The 21589-nt window shown below is 40.5% G+C and overlaps 1 protein-coding gene across 1 annotated transcript in view; it reads right to left on the bottom strand.

Moving 5' to 3' along the window:
- Positions 1 to 20619, bottom strand: part of prkag2b (protein kinase, AMP-activated, gamma 2 non-catalytic subunit b) — a 70073-nt gene extending 49454 nt beyond the window's left edge. The window contains exons 1-2 of the mRNA XM_036596222.1: positions 20436 to 20619; positions 6037 to 6108 (exon numbers count right to left, since the gene is read on the bottom strand). Of these exons, the coding sequence (XP_036452115.1) occupies positions 6037 to 6108; positions 20436 to 20522 (159 nt within the window). The 5' untranslated portion in view covers positions 20523 to 20619. The remainder of the gene's footprint in view (positions 1 to 6036; positions 6109 to 20435) is intronic.
- Between the last annotated feature and the right edge of the window lie 970 nt (positions 20620 to 21589).

Raw genomic sequence — 21589 nt, 5'->3', positions numbered from 1 at the left:
AGCCTGAAAAATGCCTGATTTGCGGTTAAATAATCCAAATTATTGTCAGCAACGTCAATAATATAAGCAAAACAGTAAAAATATAGAAAATTATGATTACTAATACCTGTGCACACAGCAATCCCTGTACTAAAGTGGATGTACTTCTTTCTTACATTGCTCACGTAAGACTAACTGTTTGCTCCATTTAAAAACGATCACTTTATAGTACTGATACAGTAAACAACCACCACCCTAAAATAGTAAACATAGCTCACCTCGTACAGTAGAAGCTTACATACTGCAGTATTACATACTGCAATCGCAATGCAATCACATCACTGCACCATCTTAAAAAGGCATTTTGTTAATTTCACATTTTATTCTTTTTCAACAGCTGTAATTTTAACACTTTAAAGCTATTTCATCTCTAGCCAGTAGTGAGCGCAGTAGACCTCCCGCTCGACCCCAAACCCCACCTACGAGCACAAACACTGGCTAATGACCTGCTGAATTCTTCTTTTAGTGGCTCAAAACAACTGCATGAATTAGAGTGAGTGAATCATCGTCAGCGCACTTGTTTTCACGCACTCAAACCGATTCATCAGTTGTGCTCAAATCATGGATCGTACGATATTCAAGATTCTTGAAAATGCACTTATTTCCACACAACTTCGATGAATAAGAGCCAAAACAGTAAATGTGTCAGTCCAGAGTCACATTATTCACACACTCAAAATGAAGTGAGTTCACTGTAGCCTGGCATGTGCGGCTGTATTTTCTTTAAATACATCAAATAGGATCGCTAGTGGTCAGTACTCAGTGTTACAGTACTCGGATGGGGGACAAAAGACTGGACTGAGACATCCCTACGGTTCACTGTCAAGTATTTTTGAATATCTGAACACCTACGTGTGGTCTGTTATCATTCAGTTGAGTCTATTTTTATTGGGTAACACTTTATAATAACAACAGTTTATAAAAGATCTGTCAGCTTTTACTTCATAATCAACTAATCTCAAACTAAACATGTATTTAAAGTTATTAAAAAGGTATAGGAAGTTATCATTAATTAACACATTTACATCACTTTATAACAGACATATAAACTACTACTTTACAATGAGGTTAGTGAGCTTCTACTTCATAATTAATTAATAGTTTACATATGATAATACGTCTACATTTCTTTTTATTCTTTTATAATTAATTAATAATGAACAAATCATAAATCCAGATGATCTTCACAACTAGTGAATCATTTGAGTATTTACAAATGATGTAAAAAATAATAATAATAATAATAATAATCTTGGCCGCTAATGCAACGTGTCTTTTTTAAAGCCCAATAAAAAGAAAGGACTTTAGGCCTTCAAATGATTTGTTCAATATTCACTAATGTCAACATCTATATTTTTTGTTAAGTTATATGTAAAATATCTGACATTTTTGTAGCCCTTCATCTAAAGTGAAAGCATTTCAGTTTATATAAATATCTATCAACTTTTTTACACGACAACAGTCTAAAGCAGGGCTTCTCAACCACAAAGCAACCTTTGGTGGGCCAATACTGAAGGGGGCCCATGGTCCATAGTGCGTTGGTGAGGCACTCAAAATTCCCTGCCAACAAAAAATGTGTTCGTAGAACATTATACTTAATTTGCTACCATTCCGTTGATATTTTATGTTCACTGACATGCGTCGCACCCAAACATAGCTGTGTTGAAAATTTCCCAAAAATGAAACCTTTTAACAAAAAGCCTGACTTTTTCTGTGGGCCTTCATGCTTTCTAGTGAAACACAGGTGGGCCTTGAAATGGAAAAGACTGAGAACCCCTGGTCTGAAGAATAAACTCTCGTATCCATCCTGCCTCGACGCCTCCTTAGGTGACAGAAGGTCAGAACAGTGTTAAGGATGTAGGTGTGAGTGACCGTTCAGTTTTATTTAACTTATGCCAAAAACAAACATGAAGTAAAAGACGGCAGACAAAAGCAAGAGCTACTTACACCAAAGACAAAAATAGTAACCACCTGGGACAGGAGGGTGACAAACTGGTGGAAACAGTAATGAAAAGGCGGGGCTACATGGGAGGAGGCAGGAGGGGGCGGAGCCAGGAACAGGGCACTGTGACATCGCTTTAGATTAAGGGCTGCAAAAATGACCTATAAGTTCATTTGTAAACTAAAGTATCAAATATGTCTTACAAAATAATGTTAATGTATTAATTTATGATGAATAACACTAAATACCTGACGATCAATTATGACATGACAGCTAATAGATGTCTTACTCTGAATTCTGATTACTTGTCAAAATAAACATCAAAATAATTGGTAGATTACCAATCAGAGTGTTTATCGCCAAGTACCAGAGGTACAATGAATTTCTCGTGGTGCTCAATCAATAATCCAATAAACAAATACAGAAAAAATAAACTATATATATGTATATATATATATATATATATATATATATATATATATACATATATATATATATATATATATATATATATAAAACAGACAGTAAACAAACAACCCAATATAATAGAAAGGATAGCAATGGGAGTCACAAACAGATACAAACAATCAAGAGCTGAAAAGCAAGCAGTTCCGCTCATAAGTTTACATACCCTGGCAGAATTTGTGAAATATTGGCCAAAGACTGATCATGAAGAAAACCTGGTCAGATGAAGCCGTTTATTATCACATAACTGTGTTTGCCCTATTTAAATCACAGTGATACCTGAAATCACCCGACTGACCCTGATCAACAGTTTACAGACTCTTGGGTGTTTTGTCTGATAATATAAACACACACATGTTGACACACACAGGTTTAAATGGCTATTAAGGGTAAGTTTCCACACCTGTGACTATAATTAGTGTCTGTGTATAAATAGTCAAAGTTTCTCTCAATGAGCTCTTGAGAGACCCTTGGATGTTTCACCCAGGGCTGCCCTGGCTTTGCTGGACACTGAGTAATGGGGAAAGTGAAAGAAATGTGAAAGTAGTTGAACTTTATAAAAGAAGATAAAAAGATATCCAAAGATTTGAAAATGCCAATCAGTAGTGTTCAAAGAAGTAAAATTTAGCGTAGTGTAGTTCTGTTACCAAGATGCGGTCAGGTAGACCAACAAAGATTTCAGCCGCAACTGCCTGGAAAATCCTACAGGCTGCTTTAACTGAAACACAGGCTTCTCTGCAAAAAAGTGGAGTGTTTTAAAGGTGCAGTGTACGATTTCAATCCAATACACATGGGAAACAAAGTGGTTTGGGACGTGTTCAGGTCTATGTGCTGTAGTCCATGTAGCGTCAAGAAGGAGAGATGGCAGAGAAATAGCCAAAGAGGAGAAAATCTGAAGAACCAAGATTGAGAAAGAAGTTCTTAGATCAGGCGAGGGCAGTTCAGCAGTGGAGAGACTTCTGAGAGCTGGCAAGGCTGAACTTGGCTCCTATTTGCATTTTCCACTTCCACCTTAAGTTTGCTAGCCCAGTGTCGTCACCTTGGCAATGCGCTTTCCGAAATTCGGAAGGGCAGAGCTTCCGAAGGAGCACTCAAGGGAGGAGTATATTTGTTTTGCTGATGAGTTCAAAAATCAACAACTGTTCTCCAGAATCGTATATTGCACCTTTAAGATGGACAATAAGGAGGTACTTGAACAAAAACGGTCTGAAAAAAAAAACATTACTGCGACAACGACACAAAACAGCCCGCTTACAATAAGACAAACAGCACTTAGACAAGCCTCAAACTCCAAAAGTCATTTGGAGTGATGAGACCAAAATTGAGCTTCATGGTCTGAACCATAAACGCTATGTTTGGCACCAAGGCCTACGACGAAAAGTACACCATCCCCACAGAGGTGGATCTCTAATGTTTCGGGGGGGTTTGAGAGCCACAGCGGCACAGGGAGTTTAGTCAAAACTGATGCAGCATGTTGTCAGAAAATACTGGAGGACGATTTGCATTCATCAGCCTGGATGTTGCACAAGACAATGATCCACAACACAAGGCCAAGTCAACCCCTCAGTGGCGAGAGCAGAAAAAAGTGAAGGGTCTGCGGTGGCCATCACACTCTCCGGACCTATCATTGAGCCACTTTGGGGAGATCTCAAATTTGCAAGACAACCCAAGAATTTACGGGACCTGGAAGATTTCGGCCAAGAAGAATGGGCAGCTTCACCGCCTGAGAAAATAAGGGCCGTATCTACAGCTATCACCAAAGACTGCCAGCCTTCACTGATGCTAAAGGGGTCAATACACAGTATTAAGAACTAAGGGTAGGCAAACTTCTAAAAGGGGACCACCTCAGCATTTTCTACATTGCTGTGTTTTGTTTAATGATTGCGCAATTCTGTCCCATTAAAATAAATGTGTTTTGCCTGATCACTCATGTTTTATTTAAAGAACGGTACACATCTTAGGTAGGTAAACTATATATATATATATTATATATATATATATATATATATAAAATGTTATAAAATGTATATTTTGTATGCATAATCCCTAATCACAGTCCTAAATAAGAGTACTGTGTACACTTAGGTTTCCCAGTCCTTTGTCCTTATGCTTTAATGCCTTAAAGAGAAATCTCAGTTAAGGTAAAAGGCTGAATTTACACCCTTTACTTTAAACCAGTCGTACTGAAAGAGCAACAAAGCCAGTAAACACGTCCACGCTTCGACACCTCCCACCCCGTCTGCACTACATGGCATGTTTGGACAGGCCACATGTTTATGTGTGAAATACGCCCTTACAGAAACATAACCGGCACCAACTGATCAGGAGAAAAATCTCAGACGCAGTGCACTAATCAGCTGGCTGCTGTTGTGACAGACCTGCAGCAAACAAACACCGTCCACTAAAAGCTGTCCATACAGCAGTGGTCACCAACCCTGGCCCTGGAGACCCACCTTCCTGCAGAGTCTAGTTCCAACCACAACCTGCCACACCTGCTCCAGTTAATCAACCTGGATCAGACGCTTTAGTGCAGGTAGGCAGGATGTTAGATACAGGCTGGAACTAAACTCTGCAGGAGCGTCGATCATCCAGGAGGACGGCTGGTGACCACTGGACTGCAGTGAATGTAAAGCTATGTCCCTTGCTCGCTTCCCAGCATCTCTCATTTACTGTCTTTCATGGAAACCAGTCATCAGAACTACACACTTAAGAAAGGCGGTTCTTCAAGGGTTCTTTAGTAAAGAAAATGGTCTATATAGAACCACGAACACTCTGGATGATTAAAGGGTTCTTTGCGTGGTGAAATGGTTCTTCAGATAGATGGAGAATGTGCTGAAGATGGTGCTATATAGAACCTTTTTGAAAATGGTCCTGTATAGCACCAAAAAGGGTTCTTCTATTGTTATGATGTCAAGCTTCACTCTTGAAAAGATGGTTCTTCAAGGGTTCTTTAGTAAAGGAAATGGTTCCATATAGAACCGTGAACACTCCAAGAACCCTCTGCGTGATTAAAGGTTTCTCTGCATCATGAAATGGTTCTTCAGTTTGATGGAGAACAAGCTGTAGATGGTTCTATATAAAACCTTTTTGAAAAGGGTTCTATATAGCACCAAAAAGGGTTGGGTTCCACTACTGTTACAAGCCAAAGAACCCTTCTATGGGACTACATAGAACCCTTTCTCCTCATTCTCCATCTATCTGAAGAACCATTTCATCATGCAAAGAGCCATTTAGTCATGCAGAGGGTTCTTTGAGTGTTCAAGATTCTATACAGAACCATTTACTTTACTAAAGAACCCTTGAAGAACCGTCTTTTCTAAATGTGTAGGTGTTGGTGCAGCCTTTCAGAGTAAAGTGGGTGGAGAGGGGGCGTGGCTTCCACGATGTTCACAACCACACAGGCACTGAAAAAGTGCTAGATAAGAACTTTCTATTCCTATATTTTTATTTTTATTAAGCCCAACTTTATTAAGCCCAACTAACAATGTGAGTAGAATACAATTAAACTGTGGAACATGGAGAACCTCCCAGATTTATCTCCAAAATAAAAACCAAACGTGAATCATCTTTCATAAACAGGGCATCTTTACCTTCGGTGTCCTGACTCTATCCGGTCCCTTACTCTCTCCATCCACAAGAGGAGACGCACAAGGACTCAGATCCTGCGGAGAAACGACAGAACGATGCCATCAGTTAAGTAACCATGCTACGTTCATCATCATCATCACCATCATCATCACTGAGTTCAACATTAACCTGCTGGTCAGGCGAATGGACTGAAAGTCTACCATATAAATTCCTACTTTTTTTAATGCTATTTCAAATATGAATAAGCACATACATACAAACCTCTTTTCTATTCATTTATTCTTAAAATAAAAGCTGTTATCATTTTTTAAATATTAATGTTTAATGCACGGACTATTTTACAGAATGAACTCAAACTGCGCTCCCACAGTAAAACTACTCAAAAAACAACTAAACACTCAGACCTCAGACATTCACAAGGATTCTGTTGGGATCTATTTAAACTCGAGACATTTATAGACATAGTAATAAGCTAAATATACACAAAATCATCATTTATATGGGGCTTTCTATCGGGAGGTGTCTCAAAACCCAAACCTTAACCTCTAAATTTACACCTATGGAAATAACACTTACATTTAAAGCACAAGTTTTATTAAAAGATCTTCGTTATTTTTGTTAAAGTTTAGATTTATCATAGGTTTCTTTTATACATTTAAAACAAATGTATTGAAAAATGCCATTCCACGTTTTCATGTCACTACCGAAACACAGAGTTTTAGTATGTAGGTGGTGCCTTATTTTAGCCACGCCCCTGCATTTTAGCAGTTAGATCAGTGAGCAGTTAGATCCCAGTGTTTTGAAGAAAATGTGTCCCAAAGTCTGAAAATCAGTGTGAAACATTAAGTCACTACCGAAACACAGATTTTCTGCAATTAAGTACTTTTTTGTGTTCTGATAAAAATATGATGATTTTCTGTGTGAACAGCTGTTCAAAGCTGTGTTTGCTGGTCATGAACTGGCTGCGTTTCTGAGCTGAACATGAGCTAAAATTGTCATCACCAAAACAGTCACTACTGAAACATTTGGTAGGTTTCAGTAGCGTTATGATTGTTTTGTCCAAAAACGGGTTTTCCACTTTGTTTTTGAATCAATTCTGTGGGACGATCCATCACTGGACCTTAAAGGGGAAGCTGATTTTTCAGAATGTGCACATTATTAAATGGTTTAGATGTAAACAGAGTCTTTCAGAGTGGTTTGGTGTGAAACACTCCGTTATAGAGAAACTTGCTGAGTCAGAACTGTTCACAGTGGTGGTGATAGGAACCAGACGTCCACCTCTAAAAGCTCCCTCACAGAAAGTTACTACATGAAATGTTCAGATATACGCTGCCTGATATCTGACACTGTCTTACAATAGTTTGTGATAAAGGTTTGGTTTTAATTGTATTTCAATGTATTTTAATCCATTCATGGTGGAGGGATACACGCAGGGCACTGTGAGGCAAAGTAGTCCCCAAAGAAAATGTACTTTTTTCAGATTTACGTCTGTTTTACCATCATCATGCCATAAAAAATTCAGAAGACTCGTGTAGGTTCACTGGTGGTTAATAAAATGTCTATATTTGTGTTGTAGTCATGGAGACCCTTGGTTCCTATCACCACCACTGTAAAGACATCTGAACCATTTCACACCAAACCACTCTGAATCACTCTGTTTACATCTGAAACGCTCAATTATGCAGAAATTCTGAAAAATGATGGAATTCTCCTTTACCTTTACTAATCCACCACCTTCTTGCTTCACATTATGTCATCCAGTCCTGCCCTTACTTGCCTTACACAGATCTGCCAGCTTGTTTTGTCAAGTATGATCAAATTCTCACATTCGTTCAACCTTTCACGTTTTTTTAACCCTAAAGCAACACAGTCAAGAGCTGTTTTCCCTGCTTTATGCCTGAGACAGGAGGTGCGGCAAGACAGCACTGCTATCTGCATTACTGCGCATCTGCATGACAGACATGAGGATAGCAGCATTTCACTACTCACTGCAGATACCAGTGAAATCACACCATTCTCAGTACCTGACTCAATGGTTTAAAAACATATATATATATAAATTACATTCCACAGTCACTCCTCTGCTAAAAAGAAATCTGTGTGAACATTATTAAAACATACAGCAGTGTGCAAAAGTTTAGGCACCCTCTACAGAGAACACCAGCACATTTTAATGCACAATTACTGTTTATTTACTGAATTTAACATACTGGAAAAACATAAAACAAACAATCCCATCTCCAAAGAATTTGGGATGCTGTGCAAAATGTTAATAAAAACAAAATGCAATGATGTGCAAATCATTAAAACCCTATATTTAATTGAAAACAGTACGAAGACAACAAATCAAATGTTGAAAAAATGTATTGTTTTTTGAATCCATATTGAATTGGGCATACACTGAATTGGGGTTGTACAATATGTGCCATAACTTTTGCACAGGCCACATGTTATACTTTATTTCTCCTCCAATATGTTAAATTCAGCAAATAAACAGTAATGGTCTAAGTCAAAGTGACCTTTATTGTCACTCAGGCTATACAACAAGGAGTGCGCAGATGGATGAGACTGCAGTTCTCCAGCTCTGATGTGCAAACATAACATGAATATAACATAATGGCCAATTCACACAGACTAGACTGCATAAACAGACATAAAATCTATACGTATAGGAAAAAAATGCATTTTAAAAAACTGCACGTTGTTCTCAGCGATGGTATTACTGCACAGTGTAACAGGAAGTGAAAACTTGACACTTGTGAATAGTGATATGAACACTGAAGTGCTCAAGTGATATGAACACTGAAATTGTTGCACACAAAATAGCTGCGTTTTTAAGACGGTATGAGCTCCAATAAATGTGTTCAGACAGTCTGTGTGTATGTTCAGGAGTCCTGATAGGCCAGCAAGCTGTAGAGCATTACAGTGTGTCTCTGTAGAGGAAGTGTTCACTTATTTACACCTACAGAATCAACAAAAACATGGAATTTGACCAATTTGACAAAGAAAGTGTGCCCAAACTTTTGCATATGCATAGTCTTAATAAAACTGATGTGTCTTATTATTCATATGATTATTACTGCTATTGTTTGTTTACAATAAGCAAGCAAACAACCATGTTTCAGTAATACAGTGTAAATATACAACTACTTAAGATTCACACATACTGAGTCTGCCTGGCGTTAGCAACGCAACAGTGTTAGCGCTACAGCTTGAACGCACTGGCCTTTCACACATAGAGCGTTTGTGCTGTGGAGCGGAGCAGCAAGAACGTTACACAGATATTCCTCTTTCCAGACGGATAAACGGTCACATCACTCGCTCTGCTCAATTAGAATATAGTTTATAATTAAGTGCATAGTACATTTGTTTATCCTCAACAGCTTTCTGACTTCTGGTTAGGCATAAGTTTCAAGTAGACCAACCGGGAAAACCTGTATGCAGCACTGAACGTTTAACTAGTACTTTGTCATTAATTAAATTAAATAAAAAATAGTGTTTTAAAGTTTGTTTATGGTTTTCCGTTTATTTTTGAATTGATTTTCATGGCTTATTTAGTGTATTTTGCTGTGTGACATGCACAGAAAAAATCGGTGCCAGGTTCTCAAAATACTGCGCCGCTTCAGTGCGGCGTCTAGAACGCTCTGCCGCGGAGCCTGTGTGAAAGTGCTGAGCAGTTACCATGGGCGCAAAATGGAAAACAAGACTTTCGCATCGCTCACACAGACGCAGTATGTGTGAATCAGGCCTAACAGTAGCAGCAAAACATAAAAAAACTAAAGTCTACCAAAAGGCTGAGGTTGTTTTGCTCAAAAATGAAGGACATTACAATAAAGAATAGCTTAGCCTCTTTTCACAGGAGCCATGAAGTGCAAAATTTTAATTTTCAGTGATGTTAAAGGAAAATATTGTTGCTGTGGTGCCGAACCTTGTTTCTCCACTTCTCTCTGAATTTTGCTTTTTGTATAACTGGAAAACTCCAGCCGCCCCTTACATTGTGTTAAAATGCTAAGATGAACAGACCAACAAAAATGTTTTGTTCCAACAGCACTGATATTTACTGGAAATGTGTCTGGTTTACAAAACTGGACCACTTCCGTCTTCGTAAGTGAGCAAGTCAGCATGTCTAAAAGAGTTTTAAACGTGTTAAAGTATTGTTTGTATATTGAGTCAGTTGTACAGGATTGTTTGACATGAAGAAAGCTGCAGTTGTCTGTTTTACATCAGCACGGCCAGTTTTGTGGAGGGGTATGAACTGTTTTTCACAGCAGGTTTCTCATCTCCCCCACTTTGCCCCTCATTGCTCACTAGCAGCTCAACACAGAATCACACAGAGAGACAACAGCGTCCTAGTTCATCTGATAACAGGAGTTATTTGAGGAACTTGATTATATTATAAAAAACTTCTACGTTGATTTCCATTCTGTCGAATGGCCACTAGGGGGCACTGCAGAAAGACACTAGACTGGCTAATTATTTATAAGTAGGCAATATTAAACTTCGTATGCTGTAATTTCACACTAAAATATACAGCGATGTCAGAAAAGTCAAAGATAATCGTAATACAGTTGTTATCATAATCGTCAGACTAAATTGAGCTCCTTTAGATCAAGACGCCGATCTTTCACTACAGTCTTGAAGAGCAGGAGCTGCCTGGCTAATAAATAATACTTTTAATATGAACATTGTGCATTTAAAGCGTTCTGTCTCTGAGTCCAGCATTAGCAGACAATACTCTCTACTCTCTACACAAGGAGAGAGAGGTCGTTGTGTTTTTATAGATTATATACAAACGTAGAAACATAATTCCATCTGTTCTGATGTACTTCATACTGTATATTCCTTTTATACATTCTCACAGCTGAGTATTTCTGTACATTACACCACAATACACCTTTCAGCTTCTTCAAGCCTCAAAATAATATCCAGTTCAATCTGAGCATTTTGGAATGCAAGGAATTAATTACGGAGAATTATCGATGTTAAATGATACAGAACAACAGACTGTGATCGGCCTAAAGGCATCAACCAGCTGTGCTCAGACCTGTGGAGCTCACGCACTCAAAGCTTTTCAACAGTACAGCAGGCAAGCGAACAGTGGCAGGGCATCTGATCACCAGTCATTCAAGAACAAGCTCAGGATTACTGGAAGGAACAGCGAACAGATTCCTGTAAGAGAGCTGGAGAACTCGCCCAAAGAGTTTATACATACACCGATCAACTTCAGCAGCACTGCTGTGTCTGATCCACTCACACCAGCGCAACACACACTAACACACCACCACCACGTCAGTGTTGCTGCAGTGCTGAGAATGACCCACCACCCAAATAGTACCTGCTCTGTGAGGGTCCATGGAGGTCCTGACCACTGAAGAACAGAGTAAAAGGGGGCTAACAAAGTATCAGAGAAACAGATGGACTACAGTCTGTAACTGTAGAACTACAAAGTGCACCTATATAGTAAGTGGAGCTGATAAAATGGACAATGAGCGTAGAAACAAGGAGGTGGTCAGAATGTTATTCCTGATTGGTGTATATTAATGATGCACCTAAATGAGCGTTTTTGGCCTGGGCCAAAAAAGCGAACTGAAAACCGAAAGTCGGCAATAAATACAAACATATTAAAATTATTACAGTAAGCAGCGACAGAAAGTGTCCAGCAGAGAGCTTTGGTCATCCAAGGCAGTGAACTCTATTATTCTGCAGTTGTACTTTGTTAGGTGTGTCAGTTATTTGAGATGAACGTAATTATTTAAGCTAATTACAATCATGTCCACAGTCGATGGTTTCAGTCTTATTATGCTGCAGGATGTGAACTGGTTGTGTTGGATTAAGACAAATAAATGTAAACAAAAGAAAGCAGGAGGTGCATTCAGAGACGCTACGGGGATTCTGATAAATCAAGAAGGCCTAACTTGTTGATGTGAGTTCTGACTAATGTTTGTTTGATAGTTTTGAAGCTACCGCTAACCTTTCAGCATGTCAGCTGGGTGGATGAGCGTTTTTTTTTTTTGCTTATATTTTCACTCTTTCAGTTTCGCTCAACTCTACACATAACACTGTAAGTGTAGACGTTTGGGTGAGGGACAGTTAGCTAGCAGGGCTGGGCAAACTTTTTGCTGAGCTTATCATGGATATCATCAGTACTTACAGAACACTGACTGACTACAAAGTGAGCATAATTAGGCCTGTTCGATTAGATTTAGTGCAGTGCAGTTTGTATTGAAATTGCAGGGCTCCCAAGTGGCGCAACCATCTAAGCCCTGTCATCAGGAGGTTGGGAGTTCGATCCCCGGTGATGCTATAGCCGTCCGTGGCCAGGAGTCCAAGAGAGCACAATAGGCTTCGCTCTCTCTGGGTGGGTAGGATGGCCCCCCGTCTCCCCCACATCACTCAGCGTGATGCTAGCCAACGCAGGCATCTGTTAGCTGACATAACAGATCTGGCGGTTAGCGTTCTCCTCCGAGCGTGTTCGGCTGTTCAGTTGCATTAGCAGCGGTTCGAAAAGATGCAGTGGTGCTTCACAGGTCTCAGACGAAGCCTGTGTCTGCCTTCACCCTCCGAGCGCTCGTGGTATCGCATGATTGGGGGAGTTCTAACTAGTGGGTGGAACTAAATTTAGGACAAAATTGGAAAAAAATATTGTAATTGCAGCTTTGTTATCATTATTTTTATATGTGGCACTTCAGATTCTGTTTTGTCTGCTCCAACTTGTTAAATCTCAGAAAAACTAAATCTGTGATGCATATTGTGAATTGTGAAAATGTACGGAGCCCGGCTGGTGACATCCTGTAGAATTAAAAATAATGTGGCCACGATTTAGTAATGCATGGGAACAAGATAACTAAATCGTGGCCACGACTTAGTAAGGCATGGGAATGAGATAATTAAGTTGTGGCCACAACTTAATAAGGCGTGGGAATGAGATCATGCCTTATTAAGTTGTGGCCACAACTTAATTATCTCATTCCCATGCCTTACTAAGTCATTGCCACGTATTAGAATCTCGTTTCCACGGATTAATAAGTCGTGGCCACGCATTATTTTTATTTATACAGGATGTCACCAGCAGGGATCTGCAAAAATACAAGATACTAGCAAGTCAGGCGGCTAATCAGCTAATTTGGCTCCTTTACGCTCACACTGCAAACAATGAACAAGAACAGAACAATTAATCGTCAGCTAAAATGTCGTGATCATGACAGCCCTGTGCTTTTTCACTGCTTCTCATTTCACTAAAATGATCTGCAAACTCTTAGATTCCGTATGAATGGATTCATTTTTTATTGACTCCATTTTTCTGTGATAATGAGATCTTTTCATTTGTTCTTCAGATCTTGTGATATTTACATCAGTATCATGGCAAAATAATGTTGTTTTCTCCAGATCTCAAGATTATCACCTCATTGTTTTATCCAGATAACTTTAACCATGTCGTTATAATGATATAAATAAAAATAAATTTGTATCATGGTAAACAGTAAATCCACGGCCTTTTGGGGCTTCAGTCGGTCAAAACTTTCAGTGTTTTTCTTTTTCTGACAAAAGCCAAAAGTGCCACTTCTGATCGAAAACTTTTTGTGGCCAAATATAATTTAATAATTTCCTGCCCTTAAAATTCTTAAAATGTTGAATAAAACATCTAAAAAACAGTAATAAATTGTTACTGAATATAAAATACCATAAATATGTACATTAATATACTCATTAACGACTAAAGAATCCAAAGTCAGTTCTAAAAATTTGATCGCGATTATAAATTTTCTTTAATCACTTTAATGTCCACCCTTTGTACTAAAAACATCCTCCAGCCTGTTTGGGTGCCATTCTAGGATCTTCTGGATCCTCTCAGCTGTAACCTTCACTCATTTTACTGACTGTATCAGTATTGCTGGGTCATCTGTCATGCACTGCTGTCACCAGGTCAGTCCAGAGACGGTTAATGTGTAACTCAGTTATGTGCACAAGCACAGTTTGTGATTGTATCATTATGTTATTAGTAAAGGTCTTAATAATGACTATTTATTATCCTGTACTTGAGCCTGTGGGTCATTAGGTCTCTTTTACAGCCCTTTCCTGAACTGTGGCCCGTAAACACTCCTCACGCTGGCCTTCAGAGGAACACGGGGGGGACAGAAGGAGGCCAGCGTTATCTGTAGGCTAAAGTACGATATGTTTTAACCAACAGGGCAGAGCATAAATGTAAACACCGTTTTATGGTTGCTGTAATTTCACTTTGAAAAAAAACTCTTCTTCAGGTGCCAAAAAGGGGCTGTTTGTGCGGCTGATAGTTCCTCTTTGCAGAAGATCTGGTGCAGCGTTTCAGACTGACAGGAAATGATCAGCGTTATCACTGCTCCAGACGATCTGTGCAGCACTATCAGCAGCGCTCTTCATGATTCATGAATGAGCGCAGACAGAGCTGAGCAAAAGCCTCTTATTCAGCCCCTCATCATTCAGTGACAGGAGAAAACGGCATTTAGTGTATCCACGCTTTACCTCCAGTACAGCTTCCATTCTGTTCAGGAGACTCACTTTCAGTTCCTCAAAGAATCTGCAGACACACCTCCAAAGTTCAGTCTTAGAAGCTGGTTGATCATTTTCTAAAGTAATCAGACACATTCAGTGGTGTTGAGGTCTGGACTCTGGGGTGGTCAGTCCATCGTTCAGCTTTTTTGTTTGATGTGTCCGTCTCCTTTTCTCAGTGAGGTTCTTCTTGATCAGCTACACATCCTTTCAGACCCACAGCGCTAAGTCGTCTTCTCACAGTGGAAGGATGGACAGAAGCACCTGTGGATGTTTTCAGATCTGAAGCAGCTTGATTTTCTCCTCTCTCTCAGAGATGAAAGCTTTAAGTGCTGTTTATCTGATGTGGGCAGTTTTGGGGTCGGCCAGCTCTTCCAGGTGGTTGTTAGGAGACTCATTTTCTCTGTAGCTTTTAATCTTTTTTTTTTTTACTCCAGTTTTGGTAATTCTTGTTATTTTCACTTTTATTTTCCTTCTGTATGCAGGTGGATTATCTTACATCTAACTTCCTCAGAAATATCTTCTCAAAACCGCATTGCGCACTTGTCCAGTAATGAAGGTTTGCAGGTTCAATTTCAGCCCACTAAAGAAAACAGGAGTGTTCATCTAATAAGTCTTCCTGACAAGGTCATGTGATGTTTTAACCCCTTAACCCTTAGAACCCTAAAATTTTTCGAATCTTTTTGGTATTTTGGGTCAATTTCAATTACAATTTTAAAGTATTAATTTGTGACAGTCACACATGCCACATGTTGTTATTTTCAGGAGACCCTGGGCTGCTCAGATATGCCATTGTTTGACATGTAAACGCTGACAGAAATTTGATAACTTTATGAATTTGGCTAATTTTTGATCAAAAATTTATCTGGCACATGCAAAACTTTGAATTATAGAGATCTTGAAAACAAGTGAAATTGTAGATACATTTTCAGAAATGGTTAGTCTGGAGTGTCTGTGAGCTGAAAGTGTAAGAAATTTGATGGTGATTCATTCTGTTGGTTATTATGAGTAAAAACGAACAACTGGGAATTAACAAATAACAAGGCGGCCATGTTTTTATTGGTTTTCTGTCCTCTTGGATTCAGGCTGAGCGCTAAAACTGATACACAGCAACACAGGTTTCATTTTTAATTACAAATTGAGTTGCATATTTAATATCAGATATTTTTAATACTCAAAATCAAGGTAAACTGAAAGACAGAACTAAATATTATTAACTTTATAATAATATTAGTCAAATTTATTGTCATTTATCTGTTAAAACGTGCTTTAGGGCCTGTTTGTGTAATTATGAGGGAAAGTGCACTCACTATGTTGAATGGGACAGTTTTATCGCCTTTTTTCACCTTTTTACTGCCCCTCCACTCAACTATATGAGCTCGGCAGCATGTACACTCCGCATGGCTAGCCTTTAGCCTCAGTTTTATAAATGTAACTTTTTTTTATGTGTAATTATCTGCAGATTTCTGATTATTAGCACTAAATTCAGAGTCTGAGTCAGTTAAAGGACTGTTTGAGACACGAGGGAAACTTATAGGTCATACATGAGCAGCCAGCCATTGAAATGGGGCATTTAAATGGATGTAAACGCAGGATCTGAACGGTGGTTTACTGAACTGGATTATTGACTTAATCATCACGACAATCTCCACAAAGTCACTCTGGACACACAGGGTAAGTCCTGATGGTCAACATGATGTGTGAATTGCGTCGCTGTTTTAAACGGCCGGGGCCCACCAGCAGTCCCAAAGTTTTATTACACACCTCTATAACCTAAGAATAGCTCAGCCAGTTTGCATTGAAGTCCATGTTGTTACTGAATAATAAACCTTAGCATGTAATAATCCTGAGATTTTAAGCTTCCAAATAAGCCTTTCACGCATTCGTCTGCTGTCTTTTGGCCAAGTGACGGCTCATATCTCTCTGGAAGCTGTCCAAAGAAAATCTCTGGAATGAAACGAGGCTCTTCAGTAACATTTGGAGTCAAAGTCGCTCACAAATCGCCTGCGCTAAACAAATTACTGAGCAAAAACGCAGCAACAACACTGAGCCGTTTAACTAGCAGCCAGTCGGTGGACTGAGTGTAGCGACTAGTCGCAGTAACAGCGTTCAAACACAGAAGTTCCAGCATCCTAGGAAGTTTTCTCAGTTCCCCTCTCGATCTGCTGAATCAGTTCAAAATGAACTGACTTGTGTGCCAATACATGCCGACTGTTTCATAACGGACTGCGAAAGTCATGCCAACTGTTTCATAACCTTATTCCTGCTGATAGCACTGTTATTAACTCTTAATACAGCTGAATGTGGAGAATGCAGCTGCCCAGGGCAGCCAGTCCAGGATATCTACGAAATACTTTCACTCTTTGACTCTACAGGAATTCAGCGCTTTAGGGAAGTACACAGATCAAAACACATGCTCCACGTGTCTAGAGAAAGCTTACAATCCTGACAGCCTATAGTGCAATAAACCCATCAGCCTTTGTCCATTTTATCAGCTCCACTGACCGTATAGGAGCACTTAGTAGTTCTACAGTTACAGACTGTAGTCCATCTGTTTCTCTGCATACTTTGTTACCTTGTTCTTCAGTGGTCAGGACCCCCACAGAGCAGGTGGGTCATTCTCAGCACTGCAGTAACACTGACGTGGTGGTGGTGTGTTAGTGTGTGTTGCGCTGGTACGAGTGGATCAGACACAGCAGTGCTGCTGGAGTTTTTAAACACTGTGTCCACTGACTGTCCACTCTATTAGACACTCCTACCTTGTCAGTCCACCATGTAGATGTAAAGTCAGAGACGATAGCTCATCTGCTGCTGCACAGTTTGTGTTGGTCATCCTCTAGTCCTTCATCAGTGGTCACAGGACGCTGCCCACAGGACGCTGTCGGCTGGATGTTTTTGGCTCTCAGTCCAGCAGCGACACTGAGGTGTTTACCTCACAGAAAGGACCCTGGCTGCCCGGCTGGGGAATCGAACCCAGACCCTTCTTGTTGTGAGGCTACAGTGCTAAGCGCTTACGATCAACACTTAAGACGTTTTATGTTGGCAGCCTGACTTTTTGGCCAAGAAGGCCGACAACTTCTTGAGGCTTTTTGAACACGTCAATCACGCGACCAGTCCATTTGTTGTCCAGTCAGCACAGATCCATCCAGATCAGTCGGGACTGCACGTTTACATGATCAGTAGTGTAACCAGGATCGTAAGGGCTCCAGTACAAAAACGTCATGCAAAAATGACTTTCAATAAATAAATAGAAGACAATGTGATTTGCTTGTTTACTGGCTGTTATAATGTCTCAAACAAGTTAACGTTCTTGAGGCATTCCACTCCATCCAGTGGCATCTGAAATTAATCCAAATGTTTACATTAGAATACTTATTGAAGATGTTAGAGCTCCAATGGGACAGTCGGACGAGAGGCGTCCTAGTAAAGAGAGCAGTTTCCTACACGTCATTTAACCCGAGTTTGTCTTAGCTGAAAAAATGGGAAATCAAACTTCATGCACTTTTTAGACGCTCCCATAATGACTACAGTGTCGGTGATCTGCAGTTCTAAAACAATATGTTCAGCAAATTTTAACAGCTGATATTTTTAAATATATTTGGCCATTTTTGTTCTCTCAGAAGTGAGAACAAGCAGGTTTGATCATTTTTGGACGTTTATTTCAAGTGAAGTTCAGGAGAGACAGTCGAATATTGATTGAATGTCCAACGTAATGTCCAGTAATGACCATCCAGAAATGATCAAACCTACACTCTTAAAAAATACGGTTCTACAAGGGTTCTTTAGTAAAGAGGTTCTATATAGAACCATGAACACTCAAAGAACCATTTGCATGCTTAAATGGTTCTCTGCATCATGAAATGATTCTTCAGACTGATGGAGAATGTGCTGCAGATGGTTCTATATAAAACCTTTTCTTTATGAGTGTTGTAACAATAGAAGAAACGTTTTGGTGCCATGTAGAACCCTTTTCAAAAACGTTCTACATAGAACCATCTACAGTACATTCTCCATCTGAAGAACGCTTCCACGATGCAAAGAACCATTTAATCATGCAAATGTTTTTTTGAGTGTTCGTGGTTCTATATCAACCATTTTCTTTATTAAAGAACCCTTGAGGAACCATCTTTTGTAGCTTGACACTGCAACAATAGAGTGGGTAGATTCCTGACACTGCAACAATAGATAATGGGTAGTGCTGTCGCCTCACAGCAAGAACGGTCTGGGTTCGATTCCCGGCCGGGTGACCAGGGTCCTTTCTGTGTGGAGTCTGCGTGGGTTTCCTCCGGGTACTCCGGTTTCCTCCCACAGTCCAAAAACATGCACTCAGGCTGATTGGACATGGTAAATTGCCCCTAGGTGTGAATGTGTGTGTGAATGTGTATGTCTGTCTGTCTGGCCTGCGAGGGACTGGCGACCTGTCCAGGGTGCCTTCCGTCCAATGACAGCTGCGATAGGCTCCAGCACCCCGCCGCGACCCAGAAGGATAAGCGGTTTAGATGATGTATGTATTAAAAACTGGGAACACAGTGATTTCTATTCAATATCTGGCACGAAATCCAGTTAAACGGGACTAATTTTGCACTCTTTATAATGTAACGTCCAGTTGGTCAGAGTTAACCAAGTCCTGATGATATACAGGATACGTTCAGAAAAGCATACTGTATTGTAGCATTGCAATTTATCACGATAACGATGTACGTACTCTCATATTGCCCAGCTCCAGTGACAGGTCACCGGTGATTTTAGCCCATCAGGAAAAGCAGGAACACACAAAACAACCAGGAGCCAACAGAAACCTGGGGGGGGGGCTGTTACACAAAGCAGGATTTCTTAGATTAGCCAGATAACGTAAGCCCAAACATGAGGATCGGCCAATAGGAACGTCCCTCAGCTCGTTTCCTATTGGACAGGCTTGGCTTAAATTATCTGGCTAAACTGTAGGGCTGAACAACTTGGGCAAAACATCCAGCTGCAGTTTTTCTCACCACTACTGCAATAACGATAAAATTTAAACGGTGACTGTTTTCTATAAATTGAGGTCAGCAGGATTTCTCAACCAAGTTTTGGACAGATTCAGACAACTATTGGACAGTTCTAACGTTTGGGCTTAAGTTATCTGGCTAACTGAGAGGTTTTGTTTTGGTTTCTCTGGAGGGGTAGGGGGGGTGGGGGTTCTCTTAAAGCAGGATTTCTCAGTTAGCCAGATAACTCAAGACCAGAGATGAGGATTGGCTGATAAAAATGTCCCTCAGCTGTTTTCCTATTGGACAGGCCTGACTTTGGGCTTAAGTTATCTGGCTAAACTGTAGGGCTGAGTGATTTGGGCAAAATATCTAACTGCATTTTTTCTAACCACTACTGTGATTTAAATTGCGGTTGTTTTTTTATAAATTGAGAGCCATAGTTTAGCCAGATAACTTAAGTCCAAAGTCAAGCCTGTCCAGCTGAGGGACATTCCTTTTGGACAATCCTCATATTTGGGCTAAAGGTATCTGGCTAAACTGATAAACTGAGAAATCCTGCATCTTGTGAAGTAGCCCCACTAGCTTGTGTTTGGTTGCCTCTGATTGGTCTAAATCACATACAAGCAGTTCACTCTCTGTGTTATTAGGCTACATTTTACTGTCACTCATTAAAACCTGTAATTAAACTGCAGCTCCTGTGATTTAAAATCGGCTCTTTTAAATCGCGATTCTGATATAACAGCGATTATATCAGCCCAGCGGAGCCCAACCTGCCGCTCAGCTCAGCTCCGTCTGCCCAGCACTGAGAGAGAACAGATGAGCTGAGCTGGAGAGAAAAGAGGCTGGACGGCCTGGACCAAAACAACAACACAACAACAACAACAACAACAACAACTACAGCAGCTCACCGGCATGTAGAGTCGGAGCGCTTTCTTCTTTTTCGGGTTCTTCTTTGAAGCGTCTCTTTTCTTCGAGTCCATCACGGTGCTTCCCATCTTCTCTCCTCTTCTCTTTTCTTCTCTTCCTTTATTCTCTCCACTTCTATTCTCTTCTTGCCTCTCCTCTATTCTTTTTTCCTCTCCTCTTTTCTTCTCTTCTTGCCTCTTTTCCTCTCCTTTTCTCTTCTTTTTCTTCTCTTCTATTCTGTCCTCTTTTCTTCTCTTCTATTCTGTCCTCTCCTCTTTTCTTCTATTCTCTTCTCTCCTCTTTTCTCTCGTTTACTTTTACACTTCCCCCTCTCTTCCTGTCGTGCGGACCACCGCGGTGCTGCGCACGAGCTCGAAAACTCTTTCTCAGGTAAATTAAACGGCTGCGTGCAGCGGCGCGCGAGGCGAACTTTCTTTACGGAAGCGCGAGCGAAACGGGCCACATAGCGAAGCTCCTCGTGCCGCGGGTAAACATCCGCATTCCCGCCGCGCGCAGCGGGCTCGACTCGGGGCTCCTATCCATCACGAGAGCGACGCGCGGGCACGTGCTGCATCACGAGCCCCGAAACTGCAAAACAAAAACAAAACCAAGCCCAGCAGCGGCGCTCCGGGCCGAACCGACGGCGCTGACGCAGCTTTAGCTTTAGCCGAGTCCGCAGCTCCAACAGGTTCAGCGCGAGACCAGCTCAGAGAGCGTGCGCACGCCTGTTTAGGAGCTGCGCGCTGTGTGGGCGTGTCCGCGAGGAGGAGGCGGAAGCTTAAAGGGTAATTCCACCCATTTTTTTTTAGAATTTCTCCATTGTTAACTGGTTAAGATGTAAACAGAGTCATTCAGAGTGGTTTGGTGTGAAACGCTCTGTTCTAGAGAAACTTACAGAGTCAGAACTGTTCACAGTGGTGGTGATAGGAACCAGACGTCCACCTCTAAAAGCTCCCTCACAGAAAGTTACTACATGAAATGGTTATGAATTCACTGCCTGATGACTGAGACGCTGTTTTATGATAGTTTAGAGAAGATTTTGGCTTCAAAATCCGCTCATGGTGGAGGGATACGTTGTGCAGGGCGTTATGAGGCAAAATAGTCCCCAAACAAAGCTTTTTGTTTTCAGATTTATGTCTATTTTCCATCATCAACA

This window comes from Colossoma macropomum, unplaced genomic scaffold, assembly GCF_904425465.1.
Source record: "Colossoma macropomum unplaced genomic scaffold, Colossoma_macropomum, whole genome shotgun sequence".
In the NCBI taxonomy this organism is placed as follows: domain Eukaryota; kingdom Metazoa; phylum Chordata; class Actinopteri; order Characiformes; family Serrasalmidae; genus Colossoma; species Colossoma macropomum.
The sequence above is the reverse complement of the archived record's forward strand: the minus strand, read 5'-3'. Positions and strand labels throughout refer to the sequence as shown.